This window comes from Delphinapterus leucas, chromosome 20, assembly GCF_059928025.1.
Source record: "Delphinapterus leucas isolate spDelLeu-1000000601 "Yukka" chromosome 20, BTC_Dleu_Yukka2, whole genome shotgun sequence".
Lineage (NCBI taxonomy): Eukaryota > Metazoa > Chordata > Mammalia > Artiodactyla > Monodontidae > Delphinapterus > Delphinapterus leucas.
Window position 1 is genome coordinate 56,850,215 of NC_143148.1, and position 13,697 is coordinate 56,863,911.

The window sequence follows — 13,697 nt, forward strand, 5'->3', positions numbered from 1 at the left end:
CCTTCAAAAATCACTTATTTACTCATTAAGATAACTAGTTACTTTTACATTGCTTATTGTGTACCATTGAGAATGTTGTGTTTGTATATTTCAAATGCATAAATGTATTTCCAGAAGCTCTGCTTTTTCCCCTTCAGTTTGTAATTAGCAAAATGATTACACAGAGAGAAAAACTGAAAGAATAGCCAGTTACCTGCATAACCACTGGATTCCACAGTTGCTCCCGTGTCGTCCTTATTGATCTCTCTTTCTACTTCCCCAGCCCCCCATGACATTTTTCCCCAAGGGATTCAAAATCAAGTTGCAGATGGCAGTTTAGTTCACCCCAAATGGTAAAGCGTGGGTCTCCTGAGATAGGGGTGGCTCTCCCTCGTGACCCGAGTTCCTTCGCAAATGATGGAGTCCGACTGCAGTTACATAGTAGTCGGCTTCCCCGTCCCACCTGAGTTCTCCTCCAGGTGTCCCACGGCATCTTCTGTCACCGGTCACACCAGCAGGGAGATGCTATAGCATCGCACACGTTGCTTTTGTCCTCAGTGTAGAATACACCCTGATCTCACTTTAAAGCTCCAGTGGACAAATCTGTGTAGGTGGTTTATGTAGAACTTTTATTTTTGCTCTTTGTGCAAATAGTAGCCTAAGCAGAGTCTGCTTTTCAGAACTTACTGTTTCCAATGGACCCAGAAGCCACTCAGTGAACGAAGACGAGCAAGAAGAAGCAGGCGAAGGAAGTGAGGACGAATGGGAGCAAGTGGGCCCCCGAAACAAGACTTCGGTCACTCGCCAGGCGGATTTTGTTCAGACCCCCATCACTGGCATTTTTGGTGGCCACATCAGGTTTTAAGCTTTTCTGGAATAATTTAGCATTTGCCTTTTTCAGGGTTTTGCCATTTTGCTGGAGGGGGGAGGTGTAAGATTTGTCCTAAGAAATTTGGGACTGGGTGGTTTGCCTTTGCTCCCTGTGCCCGCTCTGTTCTTGGACTTGCTGACGCTCGTCCTGCCGGCCCCACGGCTCTCACACGACCCACGGCGGCTTCCTGCAGAGGGCGCTGCCCCGCCTGTCTGCCAGGGGCTCCCCACCCCTCAGTGACCCTGACATTCCCTCCGTCCAGCTGCTCACAGCCGGGTAGGAAGAGAAAGACAAGTTAATGGAAATACATGTTTTGTTAAGAGAAGAAATTCATGTATCTGATTGGAGGAATTGTAGGCACGGGAGCCAGGTGAGCTCGGAAGCTTAGAGAGTGCAGAGGGAGATGCTTTTACACAGAGGAGGACATGTGGCCTTCTGGAGTACCTGGGCACCTCCCCTGCCCCAGTTCCCTCAAACTAGCTGCCCTTTGCTCATTCATGGAGTCCTAGAAAGTTTTTTTAACCCACATTTGTTTATTTACTTTTGGCTGTGTTGGGTCTTTGTTTCTGTGCGAGGGCTTTCTCTAGTTGTGGGAAGCGGGGTCCACTCTTCATCGTGGTGCGCGGGCCTCTCACTGTCGCGGCCTCTCTTGTTGCGGAGCACAGGCTCCAGACGCGCAGGCTCAGTAGTTGTGGCTCACGGGCCTAGTTGCTCCGCGGCAATGTGGGATCTTCCCAGACCAGGGCTCGAACCCGTGTCCCCTGCATTAGCAGGCAGATTCTCAACCACTGCGCCACCAGGGAAGCCCTAGAAGGTTTTTACTTATTTACGTTAGAGCTGTTCAGTACCACCATTATGTGGAATTCAGTAGAACTTGCACTGACTCCGAGGACCTCCTTACTCATCCAGAGTCTGAAAGGACTGCATTATAGCATGATTTCCTTCTGAAGACCTTACAGCTTCACCTACAGGAGTGTGTTTTTGGTTTTTTTAGTGAGCCTCTTAGCCTTTCGTCATCCCAGAACAAGAAGTAACACCCTTTTCAAGGCATCGAAAGTCAGTTCAGTCTCTCTGCTCTAAAACAGTTTAGGTTGAGCACCTTGCAACAGGCTAATGAGATCCTCAGACATGTGCCCGACCCCCTCCCAAGCTGGTCACACGACACTGAACACGTCATTTCTATGCCCTTGCTGTGAGCTAGACTTTGCAGGCCCCTTTCTGTTGTGGAGTCTTGTGTCAGCCTCCCGACACCCAGCCCCACCACTATGGCTGCAGCTTGTTTTCGCCAGATGCAGATCCTCGGGAAGGGCCCTTTTGGGAGAGGAAAGCGGGGCTCCAGTTTGGTGACCAGCAGTGAGAGGAGGCTGTCTGCGCCCTTAATTCTTTGTTAGCCGAGCAGCCTGATGTTGTCCCCCTCGGGGTGCTCACTGAGGGTGGGGGAGAAACGAGGGCACGGCCCAGTGGCTGTGTCGAGGGCTCTGTGTTTGTGGGATGGCACAGCAACCGGATTGCAAGGCCACAAAGATCCCAGATGTGTTTGAGAATGAGCAGTGGGAAAAACCAGAATCCACTTTGGAGAAATTTCTAGCTTGCCCCAGATGACTCTTCATGGCCCTGTAGCCTCAGCCTCTGTAGGCTCTTTGCATTGAAATTGGGTGTTGATTTTTTTTTTTTTTAAACTATAAAGCAAAGATACAGAACTACTCCTTGTAACTTAGGAGCTGCTTTTGTGTGTGTAGTAGGCACCATTAAGCATGATTCTTAATGGTGTGTGGCCTGCGGGATCTTAGTTCCCCGACCAGGGATAGAACCCAGGCCCCTAGCAGTGGAAGCACGGAATCCTAATCACTGGACCACCAGGGAACTCCCAAGCATTATTCTTTATTCAGACCAACGGAAAGGTTTTCTCCTAAAATTCACGGTCTTATTTTTTTTTTTATTTTTATTTTTTTGCGGTACGCGGGCCTCTCACTGCTGTGGCCTCTCCCATTGCGGAGCACAGGCTCCGGACGCGCAGGCTCAGCGGCCATGGCTCACGGGCCCAGCCGCTCTGCGGCATGTGGGATCTTCCCGGACCGGGGCACGAACCCGTGTTCCCTGCATCGGCAGGCGGACTCTCAACCACTGCACCACCAGGGAAGCCCAAATTCATGCTCTTTTGGTGCTTTTCCAGTTACCCCAGAAAGACCAGCACCCTTTCCACCTTGTCCACCCTTTTGGTAAAGTCCAGGCCCATTACTGCTGTTCCTACTATTTTCCCACTATTCCTCTCTGGAACCAAGGGAACGGCCGCCCCCTCAAGGCTTCCTCCTCACAGGGAGCCTGGAGGTGCTTCCTGTGCTGTGTGTCGGGAAAGCAGTGTGTGAGACGGAATGCTGGCAAGAGAGCCGCTCACCTGCCCTTCGCAGCAGTCTGACTACCTGTCCACCCCTTTTATTCGTGTATAAACTGGGGCACTCAGGCTGCAGAGAGACAATCCTACGTTGAACTCCTGGAACATCTCTTTGCTGAGGCTACGTGAGACGTGGGCCCAACACAAATTTTTACTCAGAAAGACTCGGACAAAGAAAAGTGAGATGAAAACCCAGCTAAGGAAGCAAGGCTCGGCTGGCAGCCTCCTTCTTGAGGGTGGTGGCCACTTTCCTGTCGCACACACCCCGCTCCCCTTCCTTTGAAAAGTCGTTTTCATAGGGGAAATGCTATCCAAATCATTCTGTTTACCTCGGGCTTTCCTCTTTTTTATTACAACAGGCTGTGACGCCTGAGAGGATAAAAAGTGTCAGCATTTTGACTCTGGGAAGATTGTCTCCTTTGCTAATCTGTGCATTAAATAAAGTGGAGGGGAGGCATTTGGAAGGTGAAATAGGTCTTCTTCCAGAGCTATTAAGCTGGGAAAATTTTCAGCTGGTGGATTGAGTTGCTAGAAATTCTTTCGAGGTGGTATTGAGTGGAATTATTTTAAAATTCTTCGGTGTGTTTTTAGCATTTCTTTTCTCTCTGGTCTTCTGGCAGTGATACTGAATAATCTCGCTTGCAGTGTTTGTTCCTCTTGTCCTGCTGCATAACCTCACGGAGAGTGGGAAGGCGAGCTCTTAGATGCGGTGTGTTTTCCACTTTCAGGTCTGTGGTTTACCAGCAGAGTTCAAAAGAATCTGCCACCCTGCAGCCATTCTTCACGCTGCAGCTGGATATACAGTCGGACAAGATACGCACCGTCCAGGATGCGTTGGAAAGCCTGGTGGCAAGAGAGTCTGTCCAGGGTTATACCACCAAAACCAAACAAGAGGTACGTTCACAGTTGGTCGTGGACCTTTATCCAGGGGCCCTCTGGGGTGGGCGAAAGAGCACAGACTCTGGAATGAAGAGAAGTGGGTTTCAGCTCTGCCTCTCAAATCGGTTGCTTACCTTTTTTTTTGGACTGAAAGCTTCCACAGTCTGAGAATGAAATGGTTGAAATAGATGATCCTCCCAACTTCCCTTGGCTCTAAGTCATGAAACGCAGGTGGCGATCTTTGGGGCTATTTATTCTGAGCGGCGTTTCATCTGCCGGCCATCCAGTCATGGCACTGTAGAGTGAATACCACGTCTGACAAAGGCCGGCAGCTCATTCACATTCCTGACACCATAGAGCACAGTTTCATGAGATAGGATATAAAAGATGTTCTAATCTGGTTTGCATTTGATTGCAGATCTTCAAGGACGTTGAAAAATAGAAAGTAATTGTTCTGGTGCCTGTTACTCTTTGATTTGATCTGAGAAAAAGATAAAGTCTTGAGTCTTTCAGCGTTCAGGAGTCAAGAGGAAGCATGTCAGCTCCGTCGAGAGAGGCGATAATTCTCTGCTCTCTGAGGGCTTGTTAGCTGCTGGCCGTCCAGATGCTCCAGTTAGGCCCGACTTCTCGTCCGCAGTAGAGCGTGCCTTCTCCGTTTTGTATTCTAGGTCGTGGCTGTGCATTCATAGAGGTGTGTTGGGGAGATGAATGTAGACTGGCTAGGGCGGTGCCTTTCTGAACACTTCAGAGTGTTCCTGTGAGGCCTGATTTCAGTAGCCGTATGTGATGGCTACAGGGTGAGCCAGCATGGCCCAGCGTAGGAAACCTGCCAGCACCTCGTGGGGCCAAGGGCCCTGCCCTTGCCTCGCAGCTCGGGCTCCATCCACGTGAAGAGGAGCAGAGGCGGGGTGTGGAGAGCTTCCGTCCGTCTGCTGTGGGTTGGTCAAGCCAACCTCTCGGGGCATCTGCAGAAGTTAGGCCTAGTTCTCCCCCATGTTTTCTAATTGCTTCTCGTGGACAATTTTGTTCAAAAAGTAAAAGTGGTAGGAGCCGGAAGAGAATCCCGGCAGTTTTTCCTTAGAGAAACGGTGGAACTTAACGGGAGAGAGAGAGAGAGTGGGTACTTGTTCTCGGGAGGCCGGGTCACGTACTGGCTGTGGGACTGTCCACCTGCTCGTCTGGGGCAGCCATGACTCCAGAGGTGGACTCGCCATCCTGGCCCCTCCCCACTGGAGCCACTGATCCTGCTGGGGAGGGGAGCACCCTTTCCATGCGCTCCCAGGGGATATGTCTGTTTTCCTCGTTTGCCCCTGCTGCAGTTGAACTGCTGTTTGGGCAGAGGTGGGTGGGGCGTGATGACTGAGGCAGCGGTGGCTGTGGTTGTTGGCCCGGGGTCAGAGGAGGGTGAGGGAAAGGTGATGGATTCTAGGTGGCAGGTTTGCAGGAAGGAGTCACGGAAGAAGTGGCATCTCGGTGGAGCCTTGAAGACGGCAGAGAAGGCTGCTGGCCGTTCTCGCTCCATGGCTGTGGAAGCAGGTATCTGAGGAACGAGCTTGTACAGCGTGTCTGTGAAGAGCAAGTAACACATTTTCTGGAATGTGATTTTTTAATTTACTTTTCAAAGTACCTACTTGAATTTTATTAGGTTTTTAGGTCAAAAGTTGTTTTTCTGTGGGAACACAGGAAGATTGTGGGAAAATATGATTATACAAAATACTTGCTAAATAAAAAGGTCTGGGTTTGTTGGGTATTAGAAAGTGTGGCTCAGTTTCTCTGGAAACCCGGAACACTCAGTTGAGGATTTGAGATTAGCCCCTTAACGAACAGAATCGTGCGTCACTAGCACTGAGAAACCATCCCAGAGGTACTTTAGTCTGACTATCATTTTACAAGTGAGGAAGCTGGAGTCTTACATCGTCATCGCTGGTTTTGACTGTGGAACTGGAGTCATGCTTTTTTTCATTCACAATTCTTGTTGGATGTGAGACACTGGACTGCAGAGACTCAATGGGAATGTCGAGGTGATCGGGCCATTTCCATGCCTGGGACCTCAGTCTGGGTGGGAAGACAGGCCTGAACGGGTCTTCAGCCCTAATACTAATAAACCAGGTGGCGGTGACCGCTAGGCTCGCTTCAGGTCCCTTCAGCCAGATACGCGTGTAGTCCTCTGAAAGCTTTCTGGGTGTTTATTATATGCCGCTGTCTTTCGGATTGTTACGTGGACAAGTATTTCTACCGAAAGTATTCTCCATCTAAATACCGGAAGCATCAACACATTTGCAGTTACAGAGAACAGTACATAAAGGGGTTAAGTTTGCTTGTGAAGATGCATTTTAATAAAAAGCAGCGTTCAGTAGACCGTGAAAGTTCATAAGGGGCATTTTGAATTGATGAAAGCGGAACTGTTATAAAACCAATGGTTACACTAAATAGCTTTGGAGTTATCTAGAGCGTCTAATTCAAGAAACACATTGGCTTCAGCTTTATCAGTACTGTGAGAGTTATTAAAAAAATAAGTTAATACATATGTAATTCAAGGTATTACTAAGTTAGCTTCTAAATTTTTATGCCAATTTAATGCCCTAGGACAAAGGTTCTTAACTTGGCTCGGGGACCTTTGGGACCCCCTGCAGTTGTGTCTGTAGGGGTATATGCATTTTTCTAAGAGGAAGGTCAGTACCTCTCAAAAGATCCCATTCGATTCTCCAAAGACCCTGTGACTCAGGAAGCTTTGAGAAGCACTGCCCCGGAGCATTTGAGTCTTGGAGCGAGAGGTGGGGTGACGTCTGCCGCTCGGAGTAAGATGGCGTTTCCCGTGTGCTTTGTGTGTCTCAGGTTGAGATCAGCCGAAGGGTGACTCTGGAAAAGCTCCCTCCTGTCCTCGTGCTGCACCTGAAACGGTTTGTTTACGAGAAGACAGGTGGATGTCAGAAGCTTATCAAGAATATTGAATATCCTGTGGACTTGGAAATTAGTAAAGGTAACGACTGTAAGGCAAGAGCATCTATGATGACAGTCCTCTGGAATCAGCCAGCTTCTTGATGCCTCAGTATTTTCTGTGTCACGTCAGGATTCAGAAGCTCTCTTTTGTGACTTCTTTGTTTTAAATTTCTTGACTGTTAATAGACCTTTAGGTTAAAATTTCTCACTAAAATGGCCTTTTAAAAATAAAGGCAAAAATAAACCATATGAAAGTATTACTAGGTGAGAAAAATACTGAATATAAAAAGTTTATGGGTCAGTGGTAGGAAATACTCTTCCTCATACTAGGCGTTAACAGCTGTGTGGAGCAGCCTGTCTAACTGGGCTTTTTAGCGGGTGGGGAGTGTTTCCCACGGGCCCCGGGGCTTCCCCTGCCCTCCGGCGGCAGGGACCCCGGCCTTAGAGCTGCAGGCCCAGCCCCGGGTCTCTCCGCCAGGTCTCCGGGACTCAGCAGCTTGGGCACATCGTGGTGAAAGCACTTAGTTGTCTTGCTAAAAGTGAGCTTGAAGGAAAACTTTCCAGGAAAGCTTCAGAATTTGTGAGAAATGTTCTGTGCAACAGTGAAGTTCGATCAGGAGCGTAACGAGCTAGAGGCGATGCTCAAAAGTGTCCAGGGGCCTGGAGAGCAGAAAAGAGCACATGGGCCATCGTCCCTGGTCTCCTGGAGGAGCAAACTGCCGTCCTCCTCCCTCCTCCCTGCCCACGCTGCCCGGCACTGGGACCTGCCGGGCAGTGGGCCTGGGGTCACCATCGCTTCACCTGCACCCAGGCACGTTGCAATTCCTTTCCCCTAAGATTCGGACTCTGGCTCTCAGCCCTGTTCTCACGAGTTGCCACCTTCGGCTGATAGGTTTGCCTCCTGTGCCAGTTCATGGTCCGTTTGAGGACCAGAAAGGGGAAGAAACGCCAGCGGAAGATCATCTTACTGTTGATTGGAGTTTTGTGGTCTGACTCACGTGTACAACATTTTAAACCTTAGGCTTTCCAGGGCTGCTTTGCTTTTGTTTTTTTTCTTTCCCATTTTTTAGAACATCTGCTTGTAAGGGGTTTCTAGCATGAGCTAGAGGCTCAGTATATGCCCCTGTCCTCTGATGGGTGGGTTCTGGTGACCTCCGTTACTACCCTGCAGCTGGTCTTCCTCGCTGCTCAGTTTTTATGCAAATGAGGGGATGGAGTTGTGTTTGGTCTCCCTGGTCCACTGGGTGGGTTAGTTGATTGGAGGCTGCTGTCTGCCCCTTTCTGGGAGCTCTGTGTGTCAGCGCTTTTATAGATTAAAGCTCTTGATATTTTGTTTTTCAGAACTGCTCTCTCCAGGGGTTAAAAATAAGAATTTTAAATGCCACAGAACCTATAGGCTATTTGCAGGTAAGTCAATTTGTACGACATTTTCCTGTGAAAGCAACGATGAAAAGGTTTATACCCTGCCACAATTTTGTTGTCATGCCACTTAACGTAGAGAATAGATTATTGGTATCCCTGCGGACTTTGTAAGTCCGGAAATCATTTGAAAATGTGCGTTTTACCTAAAATTTGGTGTGTTTGGAATTTGACAGACTATTCTCTTGGCTCTAAAGCTCAGCCCAACGTGAGACGTCGTTTAACACGACTGTCTCTGTCTTGGAGCCAGAGGTGTGGGGTTGCCAGGCTGGGAACCCTCCCTGCCGCGGTCGTGGTGCCTGTAGGAGTGGGTGCTGAGGCGTGGCCCCAGCCAGGCTAGGGGAGCGCGGGCTCCTCAGCCGCCCACGACCTCCTGCCCCCCCACCCCCCAGGGCTCCCCGCGGAGCCCGTCCATGTTCTCCGCCTCCTGTCCTTCCCTCCTCCTTTCTCTTTTACAGCCCGCGTCTTTTGCGCCTTTGAGGCCTTATGTGTCTTTTGCAGAGTTGCTGGTCGCAGCAGTTGTGTTTGCGCCCCTGGCCGTTTGTCTTAGAGTTTTCCAGCTGCTCTCCCACCGCTCCTCTTGTGTTGCCTTTGCGGAGCCTGTCTGTAGTGACTGCTGTTCATTGGCCCTCACAAATTCATTGAGCCTTTTCACTGGATACTTTTTATGTAGTATCTCAGTTAGTCCTTCCAGTGTCCTGGGAGGTATGTGGCACTATCCCCATTTTGTAAAAGGACAAACTGAAACTCGTGGAGGAACGTTGGCCGCTCTGTGCCCTTAAGTGGCAGAGCAGAGCTTCACACTCCTGCCCTCGGTCCACCCCTGAGCTCTTGGGATGTTGGATTGGGCCCTGGGCGTTGGGTGGGCCGGGTGCCAGGTTAGAAGGTGTTGGGCCCGGTTGGCCCTTTCTTCCCACCAGGACCTGCTCCCTCCGACTCGCTCTTCTCCCCGGAGGTGGCTGATCACGGCCTCACCCCAGCCTGCTGGGACCTGGTGGGCAACACACTCCGGGCGTGTAGCCACCCTCCCCCTGACCTGCCTTGGGCTGGCAGCTCAGAGGCCTCTCTGTGGTCTTCCTCTGAGACCAGAGGGCCCCCAGGGTCCAGCCTGGCTCCCTGGGGTTTGGCACTGAGGTCCCAGGGTGATGACGTGTTTCTCCGAGTCTCCCTGCAGCCTCCCTGGGGTCCCTGTCAGGGCAAGATGATGATCAAGGGCAGGGTTAGCAAGTGTTGTCTCCTGGTCAGGGGGCTCTGGTGTGAGTGCACCCCTACCCCTCCCTCCCGCCCCGGCCCGGGGCTTCTTCTGGAGTCGCTCTCGCCTGCACCCCTGAATCTGAGCCTTCTGATCTCAGAAATACGGTCACCGGATTGGTTGCAGTTTTCTGTAAACTGTGAGTAAAGAGGTGCTCTTAAAAATGGTTTTGATTGCGGGACAAAGAAAATCAGTTAATATAGTGCGTGAGCTTTTGGAAAACTCTCATTCTCAGCTCTGCTTCTGTGACGTGGGCTTGCCGGGCGTCTGTGACACATCACCATGTTAGGTACAGGTCTGCTGCTTGAGAAACCTGAGTACGGGTAGAGCGCTTCTCTTCTAAATATTTCAAATGAAGTGTCGTAGAGGAAACGCAAATCAGTTAAACCCACAGGTCCTTTAAATCCTACTGACCTGGTCACTTTAAAAAACCAAAACCAAGTCTGGTAGGTCTTAGAGGTGAAAATCCAGGACAGACGCCCCACAGCTGGATTTGGGGTCAGAGGGACATGCTGGTGTCGGGGCTCCCCTTGCCCTGCGGCAGCCTCTCCATCTCTGTGACCTGCAGGACTCGATGCAGCCGTGAGCTGCTGCTGCTGGTTCCACTGCTGGTTTCCCACTTGATGGCCCAACAGTCTTGCTGTCCCTCAGTGACCATCGCGTTCGTCCCCGGCGGGTCAGGGCCTCAGTGTTCTCTGAGCCCCAGCAGAATGGCCTCTGCGCAGAGCCCGGCTCTGGGTGGATTTGGATGTCCCTACGAGTGGGGGAGCGCGCTGACGTTCAGCCTATTTATTGCTGAAATTTCGTACCAGATTGTGCCCCTCTCTCCAAGTGACTGTCCTTCATGCCACTCACTGCGATGCACAGCTCACCCTGGCCACACTGCAGCCCCCCTCCCCGGAATGTCACTGGAGGCTGTTTCCCTCACACAGGGTCAGGTCTGCTGCTGGCTGGGCCACCTCCCAGCCCCTTCTCTGCATAGAAGGGGGAGGATGTGCCCTTCCACTGTCTTTAATACCTTTTCAGCATCTTCCGACAGTTATATTTGTTTTACACCTCTGACTAAGGCTTCCCGTTTGAATTACACAATTTTAATGAACAAGTACATGACAGGTAATTTTTTCTGTTAAAACATGGTAGTAGAAAAATTGGACATTTTTTTTAAAAGAAAAAAAGAGCAGTGACTGGTGTCTGCAGGGTGACTCAACAACTGCCCACTCAGCTCAGCTAACTGCTCTGGCGACCCTCCTGGGGCGGTGCTGTCCTTGTCACGGGTGACAGTCCACAGAAAACCTCAGATTCTTGTTTTTTTTCATGTAATGTAAGCATATTCTTACACCGCCAAATACTTTTAATCTGGTCTATGACAAAATTCACCTTATTGTAATGTAATGCACTCAGCATTCCTTCTAGTGTGAATATAGGCTTTTCCATGTTTTCACTTTGTCCAACATTCAGATACTCTGTTGAGAACAGTCTAGAAGTGGAATTGGCTGGATCAGGGCCTGATGTTTGGGCCTCGGTGTGCGTTCCCAGAGGGCCATTGGCTGATGGCTCTGCAGGGAGCGTCTCTGTGTCCTGCTTCCCAGGGGACTGTCTCCTGTATCAAGTCTTAAGGCGGCTGACGAGCCTGCCTACAGGGCTGACAGATGGGACGACCCCATTAGTTGACATTTCTTTTATAGTTTGTGAGGTATTGAGCATTTTAAATATGTTATTAAGATGTAGGTGTATGACTTTGTATTGTAAATTGTTGAACAGTTTTGAGTTGAAACAGCATTGCTTTGTATAATCCCACTTCTCTGTCCCACCTGCCTTGGTGCCAGGCCTTTCGTGGGACAGGCAGGTCTGTGGCGGGGGCAGGCGGGCACCTTAGGCGCTGGTGTGCGGAGCCGCTCTCACGGGCGCCCGGGCCCTCTCTTGCAGTGGTCTACCACCACGGCAGCAGCGCCACGGGCGGCCACTACACCACGGACGTCTTCCAGATCGGTCTCAATGGCTGGCTGCGCATCGACGACCAGACGGTCAAGGTGATTAACCAGTACCAGGTGGTGAAGCCCGCTGCCGAGCGCACAGCCTACCTCCTGTATTACCGCCGCGTGGACCTGCTGTAGCCGCCGCTGTGTGTGCCCGACGCTGCTTGTAGAGCACCGGCTCTCACCGACTCCCCTCCTCTCTTTAGTGGCTCTTTAGAGAGAAACTCTTTCTTCCTGTTGCAAAAATGGGCTAGAATGAAAGGAGACGCCTGGGGTTTGTGCACAACGTAGTTTATGTTGACTTCTAACTTCCAAATCAAAATCATCTGGTTGAGACAGACCGTCGCTTGATTTAAGCAAATACACAAAAAACCACATTTCCGAAATAATGCCGATTCCTGAGTAAGAAGGGGAACTTGCATTTGATTCCCACTCTAACTGCATAGTAGAATAAATCCTGCACCAGCAACAACACTTGTAGATTTGTGAAAATGAATTTTATCTTTCCTTAAAAAAATAAATTTTTTAATCCATCACACTTTCTTCCCTCACCCTTTAGTTTTTGATAAATGATAAAAATGAGCCAGTTATCAGAGAAGAAATAGTTCTTACTTTAAAAGATAAACAAACACATAAAATGAGTTGCTGGTTCCTAATAGGAAAAATACATTTTAATAATTGTGCTATGAGAAGCTGCTTACGTACACATTGCAGATCAAATATTTGGAGTTAAGATGTCAGTCACATAGATGGGTGATTGTAACTTTATTGCCATTAAAAGATTTCAAATTGCATTCATGCTTCTGTGTACACATAATGAAAAATGGGCAAAATGATGAAGATTGATAATTCCCTGCGTCTGCTGTCTAATTCTGCTGTCTGCTCTTCTACGATGCCGCGTCTCTAATTGTACACAGTTAGTGATAGCTAGGAGTATAAAGTTGTCGCCCATCAATAAAAATCACACAGTTGGTTTAAAGCTGCGTGTGTGGTGTTTCTTTGACGGCAAATGCCTTTTCCAGTAACTGGAGTTCAAGTGGGCAAGACTGGGCTGCTGGAATTAAAATAAGCCCTTGGGGAAGCCTGACGTGTTTGTGAAAGCTGACCCAAGCCCTCAGATGATTCTTGTTTACTATTTCCAAAGTTATTAACTCTAGTGATTTGGATAAATGAATTTTTTATATCTTCAAATAGCAGAAAAGAGGAGGTAAGCTCTCTCTCCATTGTTTTGTCCCCTGCATTGCTGAGTTCAAGGGGGGGACGGATGTGGGTCGTGGCTGAGCATCCTTGTCATTGCCTGCTACCGAGCATCCTACCTGCGCCTCAGATGCCACCTCCAGATGTGGAAAGGAAGCCTTTCGAGATGGAAGAGATGAAGAGAAGAGCCGTCATACATGTCAGGCCGCTCCCGGCAGCTCTTGTGCCCGTGGCACCCTGGTTCCGAAGGCCCTGTGCAGGCCGCTCGCGGCAGTGTGCTGGGGTCCCCGGAGTAGCGGGTTTATGTGCTCCAAGCCTCTCCCCCAAGCTGTTCCTCTTACCGTCCGCTGTTCCTAATTGTAGCCATGTGCCACTGCAGGTTTGGAGCTTAATTTTAAAATCACAGTACTGTATAGCATAGGGAACTATACTCAATATTGTGTAATAACCTAAAGGGAAAATTATCCGAAAAAGAATATATACACATATATAACTGAATCACTGTGCTGTACACCTGAAACACAACATTGTAAATCAACATACTTCAATAAATACATATTTGTATAAAAATTTTAAAAAACGTGCAGTTCTAACGTTGCCCCCTTGGCCCGCCTGCCCTCCTGTAACCCTACTCTGATTTGCTTAGCTACTTAGAAGTCATCATTAGCCTCTCATTAAAATAATGTACAATTCTTGTGGAACATGTGGACTTCGAAAGCTAAATTAACTTTGGGGGATGCAACCCACACCAGCAGTAACCCAGCCACACGTGGAGTAAGGAGCCTGTTCTGA

The 13,697-nt window shown here is 49.4% G+C and overlaps 1 protein-coding gene across 1 annotated transcript in view; it reads left to right on the forward strand.

The window, feature by feature from the left end:
- USP10 (ubiquitin specific peptidase 10) overlaps positions 1 to 12,687 on the forward strand; it is a 67,724-nt gene extending 55,037 nt beyond the window's left edge. The window contains exons 10-14 of the mRNA XM_022583021.3: positions 660 to 837; positions 3,971 to 4,136; positions 6,957 to 7,101; positions 8,403 to 8,468; positions 11,659 to 12,687. Coding sequence (XP_022438729.1) covers positions 660 to 837; positions 3,971 to 4,136; positions 6,957 to 7,101; positions 8,403 to 8,468; positions 11,659 to 11,846 — 743 coding nt within the window. The 3' untranslated portion in view covers positions 11,847 to 12,687. The remainder of the gene's footprint in view (positions 1 to 659; positions 838 to 3,970; positions 4,137 to 6,956; positions 7,102 to 8,402; positions 8,469 to 11,658) is intronic.
- Positions 12,688 to 13,697: the final 1,010 nt, after the last annotated feature.